General features: G+C 45.1%; 1 protein-coding gene across 1 annotated transcript in view; it reads left to right on the top strand.

The window, feature by feature from the left end:
• The window catches only part of b4galt5 (UDP-Gal:betaGlcNAc beta 1,4- galactosyltransferase, polypeptide 5), a 63,552-nt gene extending 53,093 nt beyond the window's left edge, over window positions 1-10,459 (top strand). The window contains exons 5-9 of the mRNA XM_031803678.1: window positions 618-734; window positions 1,212-1,399; window positions 1,556-1,678; window positions 4,359-4,460; window positions 4,972-10,459. Of these exons, the coding sequence (XP_031659538.1) occupies window positions 618-734; window positions 1,212-1,399; window positions 1,556-1,678; window positions 4,359-4,460; window positions 4,972-5,122 (681 nt within the window). The 3' untranslated portion in view covers window positions 5,123-10,459. The remainder of the gene's footprint in view (window positions 1-617; window positions 735-1,211; window positions 1,400-1,555; window positions 1,679-4,358; window positions 4,461-4,971) is intronic.
• The last annotated feature ends 2,669 nt before the right edge of the window (window positions 10,460-13,128 follow it).

Genomic DNA, 13,128 nt, shown 5'->3' with positions numbered 1-13,128 from the left:
GATGGATGTGTCAATGTGTAGTTCATACATGCATCATCTCTGAGAATAATTACGGTCTTACCTCACTTAGCCACGTAACCCTAGTTTGAAAGTGACCGTTTTTCTGGAACTTGTGCTGCACCATTTTCCATACAAGTTCCCCCACGTAGGCCAGCCCTCTAGCAATTTGAGTTCTAGCCAATGAGCTTCAGCCCCTTGCCATTTGAGTGACAGCTAACCATATGCACACAGAGCAGAGCGAGAAAGAGAGCAATGACGTGGTGCACATCTCTGCACAAGTACGCAATTTACTGGGATCAGTTTTGGCTTGTGAGCACTTCTTTCAGAACTACTGGCTAAGAAGTACACAAAAGTACTGGAGAATCTCTTTAAAGCTGCTGCTGTTACTAAGATGACTCTTCTAAAAACCAAAACCAGGGAAAGCATTTAGTTGGCCCTCTCCAGAGTGACCTTCAATCCACCTATCCCGTGCTATGATCAGTAAATGCCATATCTGATTGTGTGAAATTTATATTTTTGAAAGGCCTGTTGAAATACTTAAATGCCTTCTTCCTTACTTCTGTAGTGGTTGTGCCTTATCTGATGTGTAATAATGTTCTTCCCCTCCCTATCCCTAGGTGGCGATACTGGTCCCATTCCGAAACCGCCATGAGCACCTGCCCATCTTACTCAGACACCTGATACCAGCACTACAAAGACAGAGGCTACAGTTCGCCTTCTATGTTGTAGAGCAGGTAAACACGCATGCACACACTGCTTGGGTATGTGTGGCTCACTGGATAACCACAGAACTGCTTGGGTATGTGTGGCTCACTGGATAACCACAGAACTGCTTGGGTATGTGTGGCTCACTGGATAACCACAGAACTGCTTGGGTATGTGTGGCTCACTGGATAACCACAGAACTGCTTGGGTATGTGTGGCTCACTGGATAACCACAGAACTGCTTGGGTATGTGTGGCTCACTGGATAACCACAGAACTGCTTGGGTATGTGTGGCTCACTGGATAACCACAGAACTGCTTGGGTATGTGTGGCTCACTGGATAACCACAGAACTGCTTGGGTATGTGTGGCTCACTGGATAACCACAGAACTGCTTGGGTATGTGTGGCTCACTGGATAACCACAGAACTGCTTGGGTATGTGTGGCTCACTGGATAACCTCTTTCTCTCCTCCCTCCCTCGGACCACTCCTCCCTCTCCTCCTAGGTTGGTAGTGAGCCCTTCAATAGGGCCATGTTGTTTAACGTGGGCTTCCGGGAGGCTATGCGGGACCTGGACTGGGACTGTATGGTGTTCCACGATGTAGACCACATGCTGGAGAACGACAGGAACTACTACGGCTGTGGAGACATGCCTCGCCACTTCGCTGTCAAACTCAACAAGTACTCCTACATGTGAGTCTCTCACAAACTTTCAGATGCGCGTGTGTGTATTGTCACGTGCTAACACACACACACAATTTTTCCATTAGTTGGAGTTGTCCAGGTTTCTCCTAACCATTTCAGATATGTGTGTGTAATGCTAACTCTGTGTACGTGTGTGTCCTCTAGGCTTCCGTACAATGAGTTCTTTGGTGGCGTCAGTGGTCTAACAGTGGAACAGTTCACCAAGATCAATGGCTTTCCCAATGCATTCTGGGGCTGGGGAGGAGAAGACGACGACCTTTGGAACAGGTGAGGAGAACGCCCTCCATACCCACACGCTTCACTCCTCCCTTTTATTACTTCCTGTACTCATACAGAACTCTCTGTGGGCTGTACTGTCTGGAGGAACTAGTACTGTCCTAGTTACTCTCTGTGGGCTGTACTGTCTGGAGGAACTAGTACTGTCCTAGTTACTCTCTGTGGGCTGTACTGTCTGGAGGAACTAAACAACACACCTCCATACACATGTCCCCTGTGACAGGTTTACAGTGCGAGGCTGTCGATATTGTTTAATTGCAATTCAAATTGTTTAATTGCAATTCAATTGACCCCTTTTTTCTCCCCAATTTTCTTGTCTCATCGCTACAACTCCCGTACGGGCTCGGGAGAGATGAAGGTTCAGGGTCATGCGTCCTCCGATACACAACCCAACCAAGCCGCACTGCTTAACACAGCGCGCATCCAACCCGGAAGCCAGCCGCACCAATGTGTCGGAGGAAACACTGTGCACCTGGCGCATGCACTGCGCCCGGCCCGCCACAGGAGTCGCTGGTGCACGATGAGAGAAGGATATCCCTACCGGCCAAACCCTCCCTAACCCGGACAACGCTAGGCCAATTGTGCGTCGCCTCACGGACCTCCCGGTCGCGGCCGCCTGCGACAGAGCCTGGGCGCGAACCCAGAGTCTCTGGTGGTACAGCTAGCGCTGCGATGCAGTGCCCTAGACCACTGCGCCACCCGGGAGGCCCTGCAATTCAAAGTCGGGGTTACGAACCCTAGTGGAGTCGCGGGAGAATTTCAGTTCGGTCACAGTACATATTGTATGAGACAATTTAAATACGTTTTTGAGAAAGATACAATGTCAAATCAAATTGTATTTGTCACATACACATGGTTAGCAGATGTTAATGCGAGTTTAGTGAAATGCTTGTGCTTCTAGTTCCGACAATGCAGTAATAACCAACGCGTAATCTAACCTAACAATTTCACAACTACCTTATACACACAAATGTAAAGGAATGGCTAAGATGGTATAGAGTACAGTATATACATATGAGATGAGTAATGTAGGGTATGTAAACATTATATGAAGTGGCATTGTTTAAAGTGGCTAGTGATACATTTATTACATCACTTTTTCCATTATTAAAGTGGCTGTAGTTGAGTCAGTGTGTTGGCAGCACCCACTCAATGTTAGTGGTGGCTGTTTAACAGTCTGATGGCCTTGAGATAGAAGCTGTTTTTCAGTCTCTCGGTCCCAGCTTTGATGCACCTGTACTGACCTCGCCTTCTGGATGATAGCGGGGTGAACAGGCAGTGGCTCGGGTGGTTGTTGTCCTTGATGATCTTTTTGGCCTTCCTGTGACATCGGGTGGTGTAGGTGTCCTGGAGGGCAGGTAGTTTGCCTCCGGTGATGCGTTGTGCAGACCTCACTACCCTCTGGAGAGGGTACGGTTACGGTTATGGGCGGAGCAGTTGCCGTACCAGGCGGTGATACAGCCCGACAGGATGCTCTCGATCGTACATCTGTAGAAGTTTGTGAGTGCTTTTGGTGACAAGCCAAATTTCTTCAGCCTCCTGAGGTCTGTGTGGTTGGACCATTTCAGTTGGTCTGTGATGTGTACTGTACGCCGAGGAACTTAAAACTTTCTACCCTCTCCACTACTGTCCCGTCGATGTGGATAGGGGGGTGCTCCCTCTGCTGTTTCCTGAAGTCCACGATCATCTCCTATGTTTTTGTTGACGTTGAGTGTGAGGTTATTTTCCTGACACCACACTCCGAGGGCCCTCACCTCCTCCCTGTAGGCCGTCTTGTCATTGTTGGTAATCAAGCCTACCACTGTAGTGTTGTCTGCAAACTTGATAATTGAGTTGGAGGCGTGCTTGGCCACGCAGTCATGGGTGAACAGGGAGTACAGTAGGGTGCTGAGCACGCACCCTTGTGGGGCCCCAGTGTTGAGGATCAGCGGGGTGGAGATGTTGTTACCTACCCTCACCACCTGGGGGCGGCCCGTCAGGAAGTCCAGGACCCAGTTGCACAGGGCGGGGTCGAGACCCAGGGTCTCCGGCTTGATGACTAGTTTGGAGGGTACTATGGTGTTAAATGCTGAGCTGTAGTCGAGGAACAGCATTCTCACATGTTATTGAGTAAATGTATTTATTGGTTTCTTTTCATTTTAATAAGAGAACCTTCAATTCATTGCATTTTTATTTGTTGATGTAAAAATCGAAATTGACAGATTTATTTTTAAGGTTGTGCATTAGATTTGAGGTGGGTTTGGGTCGCAAGAAATTCTTGGGAGAAAAAGTGGGTCCCCAGAGAAAGTTTGAATACCACTGCCTTAACCTTTACATTAACCATTCAGAATGAGTGCCTAAACGTAATGTTTAACCCTATCCAAAACATTAAACTTCTAAATTTGACATTTGGGACAACTTAGACATTTGTTGTGTAGTGAGACTGTGAGAACTAGTTGGACACATAGCAGGCATTCTTCCTCCATTTGTCTTTGCCATACAGCATTGTTATCCCCCCACACACACACACGACTCAGAGTCCACTCCCACTGAAGCAGATGTGTCTACTGCGCCCCAAGCTTTACACAATCACTGAAAACAGTATGTACTGTACAGTTTGCTGTGTCTTTGAATTGTTTATACCATGCCGTTGTGAGTGTGTGACTCTGTAGTGTTACTGTGTGTCTGACAGGGTGCAGTATGCTAACTACACGGTCAGTCGGCCGCAGGGAGAGTTGGGCCGTTACATGTCAATCCCACACCACCACCGTGGCGAGGTGCAGTTCCTGGGAAGGTTAGTCTCTCACACACACGAGCGCGCACACACACACACACATGCACGCACACGCGCACACACACACACACACACACACACACACCACTCTCTAGTACACTAACACACATCCCCGGTGATACTTGGGGATTTGGATAAAGAGGGTGTTTGTGAGAGGAATGCAGCCCCGGCCCATGTGAGCCAGTCACATGAAGAGTCCGAGTTAGTGGCTTTCAGGGATTTCTCCACTCCTCCAAAGATTTTGCATGTGACTTGCTTGGGAGCTACATTCCAAGCATATCCTCTCTACTCTCATTCCTAAATACTAACACAAGTCAGCGGTTGGTCGAACACGTCAAATTGAGCCGTCGTAAACCTGGGGTATTTCCCAATAGTCTACCATGACTTCCTTCTGGTCTCTTCTACTTCATCTTCTCTGGGACCCAAACTGACCTTGGAACAGCGTCTAGGCTCGAGGCCGGCAGACTTCATTCTCCTCTGTCTGATCCCTGTCTTTCTTCTGTCCTCCCAGGTACACTCTTCTAAGGCGCTCTAAGGAGAGACAGAGTCTGGATGGGCTCAACAACCTGCGGTACTCCCCCCTATTGTCCCGGAGGCCTCTCTACACCAACATATCAGTCAGCCTGAGCAGGAAGCTAGCCCCTATAGCAGACTATAACTGACCAGGAAGCAGCGGGCCACACAGCCCTCCGGGGAAACGAAGTCATTATGGACGTCAGCCATATCTCACCAGTCACAGCACTCCTTAGGACTTTTTAGTTCATTTACTTTGATTCAGTTTTTTTAAGCAAAAAAGACATGCAGAACGGTGTTGATTGATCAATCCTCTTGACATGTAAGGAGAAAGCCGCACTCGTTTTGTGCTGTGGTCCATCAATCGCTTCTATCATCCGAGCTTCTCCACTCTTCTATCTCCACCGGCCCTCCACACCATTTTGGGCCTTTAGCATTCATTCTTTCATTAATTTGTTCAGTAAGTCGTTAATTCACTCATGGAGACAATGGCAACTGTAACCATAAGGGAAACAGGAACACGTTCCCTCTATAGGGCTGTGGTGTGGAGGGGACAGTAGTGTAGTTTGTGTATGTGGCTGAAGGAGTTAGGTTGTACACACAAATCTGCTGACACAGTCCCTAGGCTTTGATTTTATTTTGACCTTGAATATTTGACCTGAATATTTTTCATTGACTTATTAAACCTGTGAAAAACAGACACACACAGAGTAGGTCCTCACAGCTGGCTCTGTATAGGACATGGAGGGAGAGAGAGACGCTGTGGACAAAGGTATAACATTAGCTTGAGACTGACTTGTGTGCAGAGTGGCTGACTGGTCACAGTAGACACACCTTTAGCTAAATAAACATACTAGCCTAGCAAATTGAAAATCTTTGACAGTACAGTGTGAGAGAGAGAGAGGGATAGCTATGTATGTATGTGTGAGAGAGAGAGGGATAGCTATGTATGTATGTATGTGTGAGAGAGAGCAGGATAGCTATGTATGTATGTGTGAGAGAGAGAGAGGGATAGCTATGTATGTGTGTGTGAGAGAGAGCGGGATAGCTATGTATGTATGTGTGAGAGAGAGAGAGGGATAGCTATGTATGTGTGTGTGAGAGAGAGAGGGATAGCTATGTATGTGTGTGTGAGAGAGAGAGGGATAGCTATGTATGTGTGAGAGAGAGAGGGATAGCTATGTATATGTGTGAGAGAGAGAGGGATAGCTATGTATGTGTGTGAGAGAGAGGGATAGCTATGTATGTGTGAGAGAGAGGGATAGCTATGTATGTGTGAGAGAGAGAGGGATAGCTATGTATGTGTGAGAGAGAGAGGGATAGCTATATGTGTGTGAGAGAGGGATAGCTATGTATGTGTGAGAGAGGGATAGCTATGTATGTGTGTGAGAGAGAGGGATAGCTATGTATGTGTGTGAGAGAGGGATAGCTATGTATGTGTGAGAGAGGGATAGCTATGTATGTGTGAGAGAGGGATAGCTATGTATGTGTGAGAGAGAGGGATAGCTATGTATGTGTGTGAGAGAGAGGGATAGCTATGTATGTGTGAGAGAGAGAGGGATAGCTATGTATGTGTGAGAGAGAGAGGGATAGCTATGTATGTGTGAGAGAGAGAGGGATAGCTATGTATGTGTGAGAGAGAGAGGGATAGCTATGTATGTGTGAGAGAGAGAGGGATAGCTATGTATGTGTGAGAGAGAGAGGGATAGCTATGTATGTGTGAGAGATAGAGGGATAGCTATGTATGTGTGAGAGAGAGGGATAGCTATGTATGTGTGAGAGAGAGAGGGATAGCTATGTATGTGTGAGAGAGAGAGGGATAGCTATGTATGTGTGAGAGAGAGAGGGATAGCTATGTATGTGTGAGAGAGAGAGGGATAGCTATGCACATGGGCTTTTCAGCATCCTGTTTTCACTGCTTTGAGGGATTTCTGATGTCAGACACATGTTTAGTGAGTTTCCTAAACTGAAATGTTCACATCATGTCATGCAGTTTAAGCCTGTCTCCCAATTCACACTCTTTTCCCTATAGGCCTGTGTGTTCCAAAATCATGTATAACACTGTATAGGAATAGGATGATGTTTGAGAGGCAGTCTAAAACTAGAGACACTGTTCTATCCCCTTTACCCTAAACAGAAATGTTTATTCATCTATAGGGTCATTTGTGATGGAGCCTGCAGAGGCACTTTCACTAGTGTCTATTTAAAGAGACACTGCACTGTGTTTGCAGCTGCTTTGTGTAATGTCATTCTGACGTTGGTTAGACACCGTGGCAACGCTTTCCAGCCCCCCCCCCCCCCCGTCGTCCTGCTGGACTATGATGACGGTGCCCTTAGGCACTGCTCAAAGGTCAGAAAGTAACTGCAGACACAGATTAAGTCATTAGCAAGTGGTTAATCTTTAGCCGGTGTGTATGTCTGTGTGTGGGAAAAGTCTGAAAACTGGCTTTTGTGTTTGGGTGGTATGCTACATGAGACCTCACAAACTAAGGTACATTCACCACTCCAAATATCTCCAGCAATTCCAGCCCTTCGTCTTCTCGTCTGTGCCGATATGTGTATTTTTGTATTTGTAGTTTTTAAGGATCCCCATTAGCTGCTGCTATGGCAACTCTTCCTGGGGTCCAAACAAATGAAGGCAAAAATAAAACGGTACATCATACAACATTATTACAGTAGAACATTTATAATCCCATCGTGTGTGTGTGTGTGTGTGTGTGTGTGTGGCAGTGTTTGAGTGAATTGGTTTTGTCACAGTACTGAAGTAACATCAAATGTGGTCCTACTGTTGTCTCTGTTCAAAGGCCTATATTCCAACACACCGGCCCCTCCATGTCTTGGTGTCTCCATAGCTTTAATATACTGATAGTTCATTTCACACTCATCGCCTTGTCAAATCATTGACTTTCTTCAGATTTATCATTGGGGGAAAAAGTTTTTTTGTGTTCCCATGATATGACGGAGGCGGGACCTCCTTTTATTTATTTAATCTTTTAAAGATGACTTCCTGTGATTGATTGATTGATTGATTTTGTTGTGGTGATGATGATGATTCAGTAAACTTGCTGTGAGACAGGCTGTGTTAGAAGCACTGAAACTTGTGGTTGTGAGATTGAAAGTTCAACCTGTGTGGAAAGATGTTCCAAATTAACCCCTGCCCCTAAACTCTATGCACTTAGATCGGAAACAATTAGCAAAATGGTAACGGCTCCACCATGCCTTTTTTTAAATGCTAGTTGGAATGTCTGCTATATTGCTTATACCTGTCCAATCCACTTGGATCTACACACATGCATAGAGATTAGGATCTAGAGATTAATTTGGGATTTTATATGTTCGTTAAATCAGCTGAACCGGCAATGTAGACGTAGGCCATTTTGTGTGACGACCACAGGAAGAGGAAGACACCTAATTATAAAGTCACTTCCTCCTGCTAAGCACCTTCTGTTTCTTCATCGATAATCAATGGTGCTGATCTGCTTGCCCTTCGATTGGGGGAGCCACTCACTACATGCTGCCTGGGAACCAATCCTGTGTGTAGATAGCTACAGGAAGTACCCCTCTTATTGGTTCATCCTTCCTCTTTTTAATGTCACCCAACTAGAAGCATGTGTTTACTTACCTACTGTGGCCAATCATGTTGGAGGTGCTTAGTGGAGAGTTGTTGACATTAGCTGCTAGTTTCTCTAAAGTCTTCCTCTTCGAGTGTGTTTGATTGAAATGGTGGAGCCTGTCAATGCCAGGGTCCCAGGTGTCATTTACAAGAGGTTGTTGTTTTTTGTTTGTAAATATTTAGGTTTTGTTTGTTTTCAAGCTCTGCTCTGCTCAGAGAGCCTGAGGTTGTAGGCTGGAGTGTTCTGATTCGAGCCTTAAGGTTTCCACTACTGCTGGAGGAGGAGAGGAATAAAACCCAGTAGTAGTGCTAACCTGAGGCCTGGGTGTGAATCACCCTGTTGTCTGTCACTTCTAGGTTAACCCCAGACCTTCAAGGTAAGTCCCAGTCCAGACCCGAGGCCTGCAGCCTCTGGTTCTGTTCCTTTGCCTTGAACCAGTGAGTGACCTAGACCTGGGAAACCAAGTAAACATGTACTGCAGTATACTGTCTTGTCAGTGACATTGGTTGGTCTTTACAGTGCTGCAGCTCTCGAGGATTAGGACTGGGGACACCTTGGTTTAGGCATGGTCTTACGTCAGATAGCCCAACGATCGTCTTAACGGCGTGTCCCGTTAGAATAACGGCATCTGCCGGAAGACAATGGGGTTTAGATTGTTGTTCAAACTGATCCTGTGTCAGTGTGGTAAGCCCAGAGCTCAGCCAGGGTGTGCTGCAATGCCCTGGTCTTGTCAGGCTCCTCTCTGACCGAGCAGAGCCATGATCTGATCCATTCTGTGCCAGTCCAAATGAAGGGCTCAGTGCTGCTCCGCCCTGGTATGACTAGCCACTGTTATTATTCTGTCTAGATGTACATGTAGCAGACTGGATAATCATGGAGGCTAGTCGTCTCAGAGATGAGCACTGACGCCCTGACAGACTGGCAAGCCTTAATAAAAACCTCTTTAATTTATTTCACTGTTTTCACACGCTTACATTTTTTATGAGCAAATCTATTTAAATTGATGGAAAAGGTGCATATAAGATAAATGTCCACTCTGTAAATATTATTATGTCTAGTGTTATTGAAAAGAGAAATTAAAGGTCTTAAATCCCTACAAATGCTTAACGAACAAGGGGTTCCGCTGAGTTCCTTCTGGTGCCATGGACCTACTTACCCTCATAAAGCGCTACATAATCACTTTCACATTATTGGTTCCAAACTCATTGTAGATAAGGAATAATGTAAGGGTTAGTCCATCAGCATTAGAACCCATCAGCATTCTGGAGTAGTTCCCATTGTCATGAAGTAGATGATGTGGGTCATCTCAGTAGTCTAAAGTGGTAAGGTGTAGCTTATAGGCAGTGCTTGACTTGGAGAGGAGCTCACCGGAGCCGCGTACCGGCACCTCAAATGTTCTCCTGCTTGAGCTCCTGTTCCTCTTACAGAATATCAGCTCAAAAGTATTGTGGAGCTCCTGCACCTAAATATAAACAGTACCGGCACCCAAAATGAGTACCGGGAACCTACTTCAGTCCAAGTCAAGTACTGCTTATAGGGTATAGGGAGAACTAAATCAGCCAAAAACACCATTATGTTTATAGTAATGGGACAAGGAAGCGAAACCATGTTCCAACTCCAGATTATACACCCCCAAAATGTGTTTTTGTATAAAGGCAAATTAAAAGATGAATAAATACATGACTATATTACTCATATATCTTTCTCTGATTGTAAGGACTTTATTTCTCCTTGAATTGAAGCCACTTGTAAAACTCGATGTCAGCCTTATGTCTGTCTGTCTGTCTGTCTGTCTGCATTATCTTTTGTATGATTTTTTTTTTTTACCATCGTTATTGTCAAAGTACACCAATAAAATTAACTTTAAACGATGTCCATGTGCTCTGAAATTATTATTAATTAATTAATGGAGCCATGTTGGCTCAGAAAAGGGCTAGAAATGGGAGGAGTAAAGAGAAGAGGGAGTGGTCAGAGCTAGTCACACCAGTACTGTAGGAAAACTAGACCAAATCATGTCTCCTGTTAACAGAACTCTCTCCACTGCACAGCTGTTCTGTATCAGATCAGTGACTGGGACAAAGGTTTTGGTTGTTTAATTTTGTGTGTGTGTCATCTGTCACAGCAGGGAGCAGAAAGAGCCTGAGAGGAGGGTCACAGCTGCATTTAGTGGGCGACATTTAGAACATCAACAACAGCACATCTCAGGTTAGCCCACTGCAGTCACCCACCTTTTCATTTGGCTCCATTCAATCGTCTAAAACCACTAGGAGACATATGCCACAGAATTGTGTCATATTTGCTCATTCATATACACTCTGCAGTGACACACAACTATTTTGACGGTTTTATTAGAAAAACGTGTTTGAATGTTCAGGTAAGTCAATTGACTAGGCAAGTCAATTAAGAACAAATTCTTATTTTCAATGATGGCCTAGGAACAGTGGGTTAACTGCCTGTTCAGGGGCAGAATGACAGATTTGTACCTTGTCAGCTCGGGGATTTGAACATGCAACCTTTCGGTTATTAGTCCAACGCTCTAACCACTAGGCTACCCTGCCGAATGTGAAAGGGTATACCTCATCTGTTGCACAACTGAATGCGTTCAACGTGTCTTCCAAATGTAACTTAATCGAAGTCCATTTCATCGGTGCCCGGGGAATGTGCGTATGCATATGTACACTCAACCAAAATATAAACGCAACATGTAAAGTGTTGTTCACATGTTTTAATGAGCTGAAATAAAAGATCCCAGAAATGTTCCATATGGACAAAAAGCTAACATCCCTGTTAGTGAGCATTTCTCCTTTACCAAGAGAATCCATCCACCTGACAGGTGTAGCATATCAAGAAGCTGATTAAACAGCATGATCATTACACAGGTGCACCTTGTACTGGGGACAATAAAAGGCCACTCTAAAATGTGCAGTTTTGTGTCACAAAACAATGCCACAGATGTCAAGTTTTGAGGGAGTGTGCAATTGGTATACTGACTGCAGGAATGTCTACCAGAGCTGTTACCAGAGAATTGAATGTTAATTTCTCCGTCATAAGCCATCTCCAACGTCGTTTTAGAGACTTTAGCAGTAAGTACAAACGTCCTTACAACCGCATACCACTTGTATGGCGTCATGTGGGCGAGCGGTTTGCTGATGTCAACGTTGTGAACAGAGTTCCCCATGGTGGCGGTGGGGTTATGGTATGGACAGGTATTTCAAGCAAATTCGCACAGCCATTGAAGAGGAGTTTGACAACATTCCACAGGCCACAATCAACAGCCTGACCAGCTCTATGTGAAGGAGATGTGTCGTGCTGTATGAGGCAAATGGTGGTCCCACCAGACACTGACTGGTTTTCTGATCCACGCCCCAACTGTTTTGTAATGATCTGTGACCATCAGATGCATATCTGTATTCCCAGTCATGTGACGTTCATAGATTAAGGCCTAATTTATTTATTTCAATTTACTTCTTGTATGAACTGTAACTCAGTCAAATCTTTGACGTTGCATGTTGCGTTTTATATTTTTGTTCAGTATATGTATGTACGTGTGTTTGTGCCTCTCTCCAGCAGTCTTTATGCCACTAATGAAAGACTTGGCCTTCAGTGCTGAAGAATGGCAATTCCTGATTCTATGGGTAGCACTCTGTTCCTATTCTGTGTGTGTGTGTGTGTGTGTTTTGGCATGTTTCAGTCACTTCCCTTCATATCAGCACACAAAGTGACAAGCCTCAGAGCTGCTCTCTCTCCATCCTGTGTGTCTGTTCTCTAGGTCATCCATGGTTGGGTCCCTCTGTGCCTCGCTGCGTCCCCAGGGAGGGAGAGGGTAAAGTTTGCTGGAGCGGGCACCCAGCTGTTCCCTGCCCATGGGGCCCTGCTCACTCTGTGTTTGCTCTATCCTGCTGTGTGTTTTCTATTAGGGGGTGTGTGTGATGTGATGTGATGTATGTATGGATGTATGTATGTATGTATGTATGTATGTATGTATGTATGTATGCATGCATACAGTTGAAGTCGGAAGTTTACATACACCTTAGCCAAATACATTTAAACACAGTTTTTCACAATTCCTGACATTTAATCCTAAAATTCCCTGTCTAGGTCAGTTAGGATCATCAATTTATTTTAAGAATGTGAAATGGCGGAATAATAGTAGAGTGATTTATTTTGGCTTTTATTTCTTTCATCACATTCCCAGTGGGTCAGAAGTTTACATACACTCAATTAGTATTTGAGTATTTGGTAGCAGTGCCTTAAACAATTTAAACTTGGGTCAAGTGTTTCGGTTAGCCTTCCACAAGCTTCCCACAATAATTTGGGTGAATTTTGGCCCATTCCTCCTGACAGAGCTGATGTAACTGAGGCAGGTTTGTAGGCATCCTTGCTCGCACACGCTTTCTCAGTTCTGCCCACAAATTTTCTATAGGATTGAGGTCAGGGCTTTTTTATGGCGGTTTTGGAGCAGTGGCTTCTTCCTTGCTGAGTGGCCTATCAGGTTATGTCGATATAGGACTCGTTTAACTGTGGATATAGATACTTTTGTA

The sequence above is a fragment of the Oncorhynchus kisutch genome, linkage group LG24 (assembly GCF_002021735.2).
Source record: "Oncorhynchus kisutch isolate 150728-3 linkage group LG24, Okis_V2, whole genome shotgun sequence".
NCBI classification, from domain to species: domain Eukaryota; kingdom Metazoa; phylum Chordata; class Actinopteri; order Salmoniformes; family Salmonidae; genus Oncorhynchus; species Oncorhynchus kisutch.
This window is presented reverse-complemented; position numbering and strand designations above follow the sequence as displayed.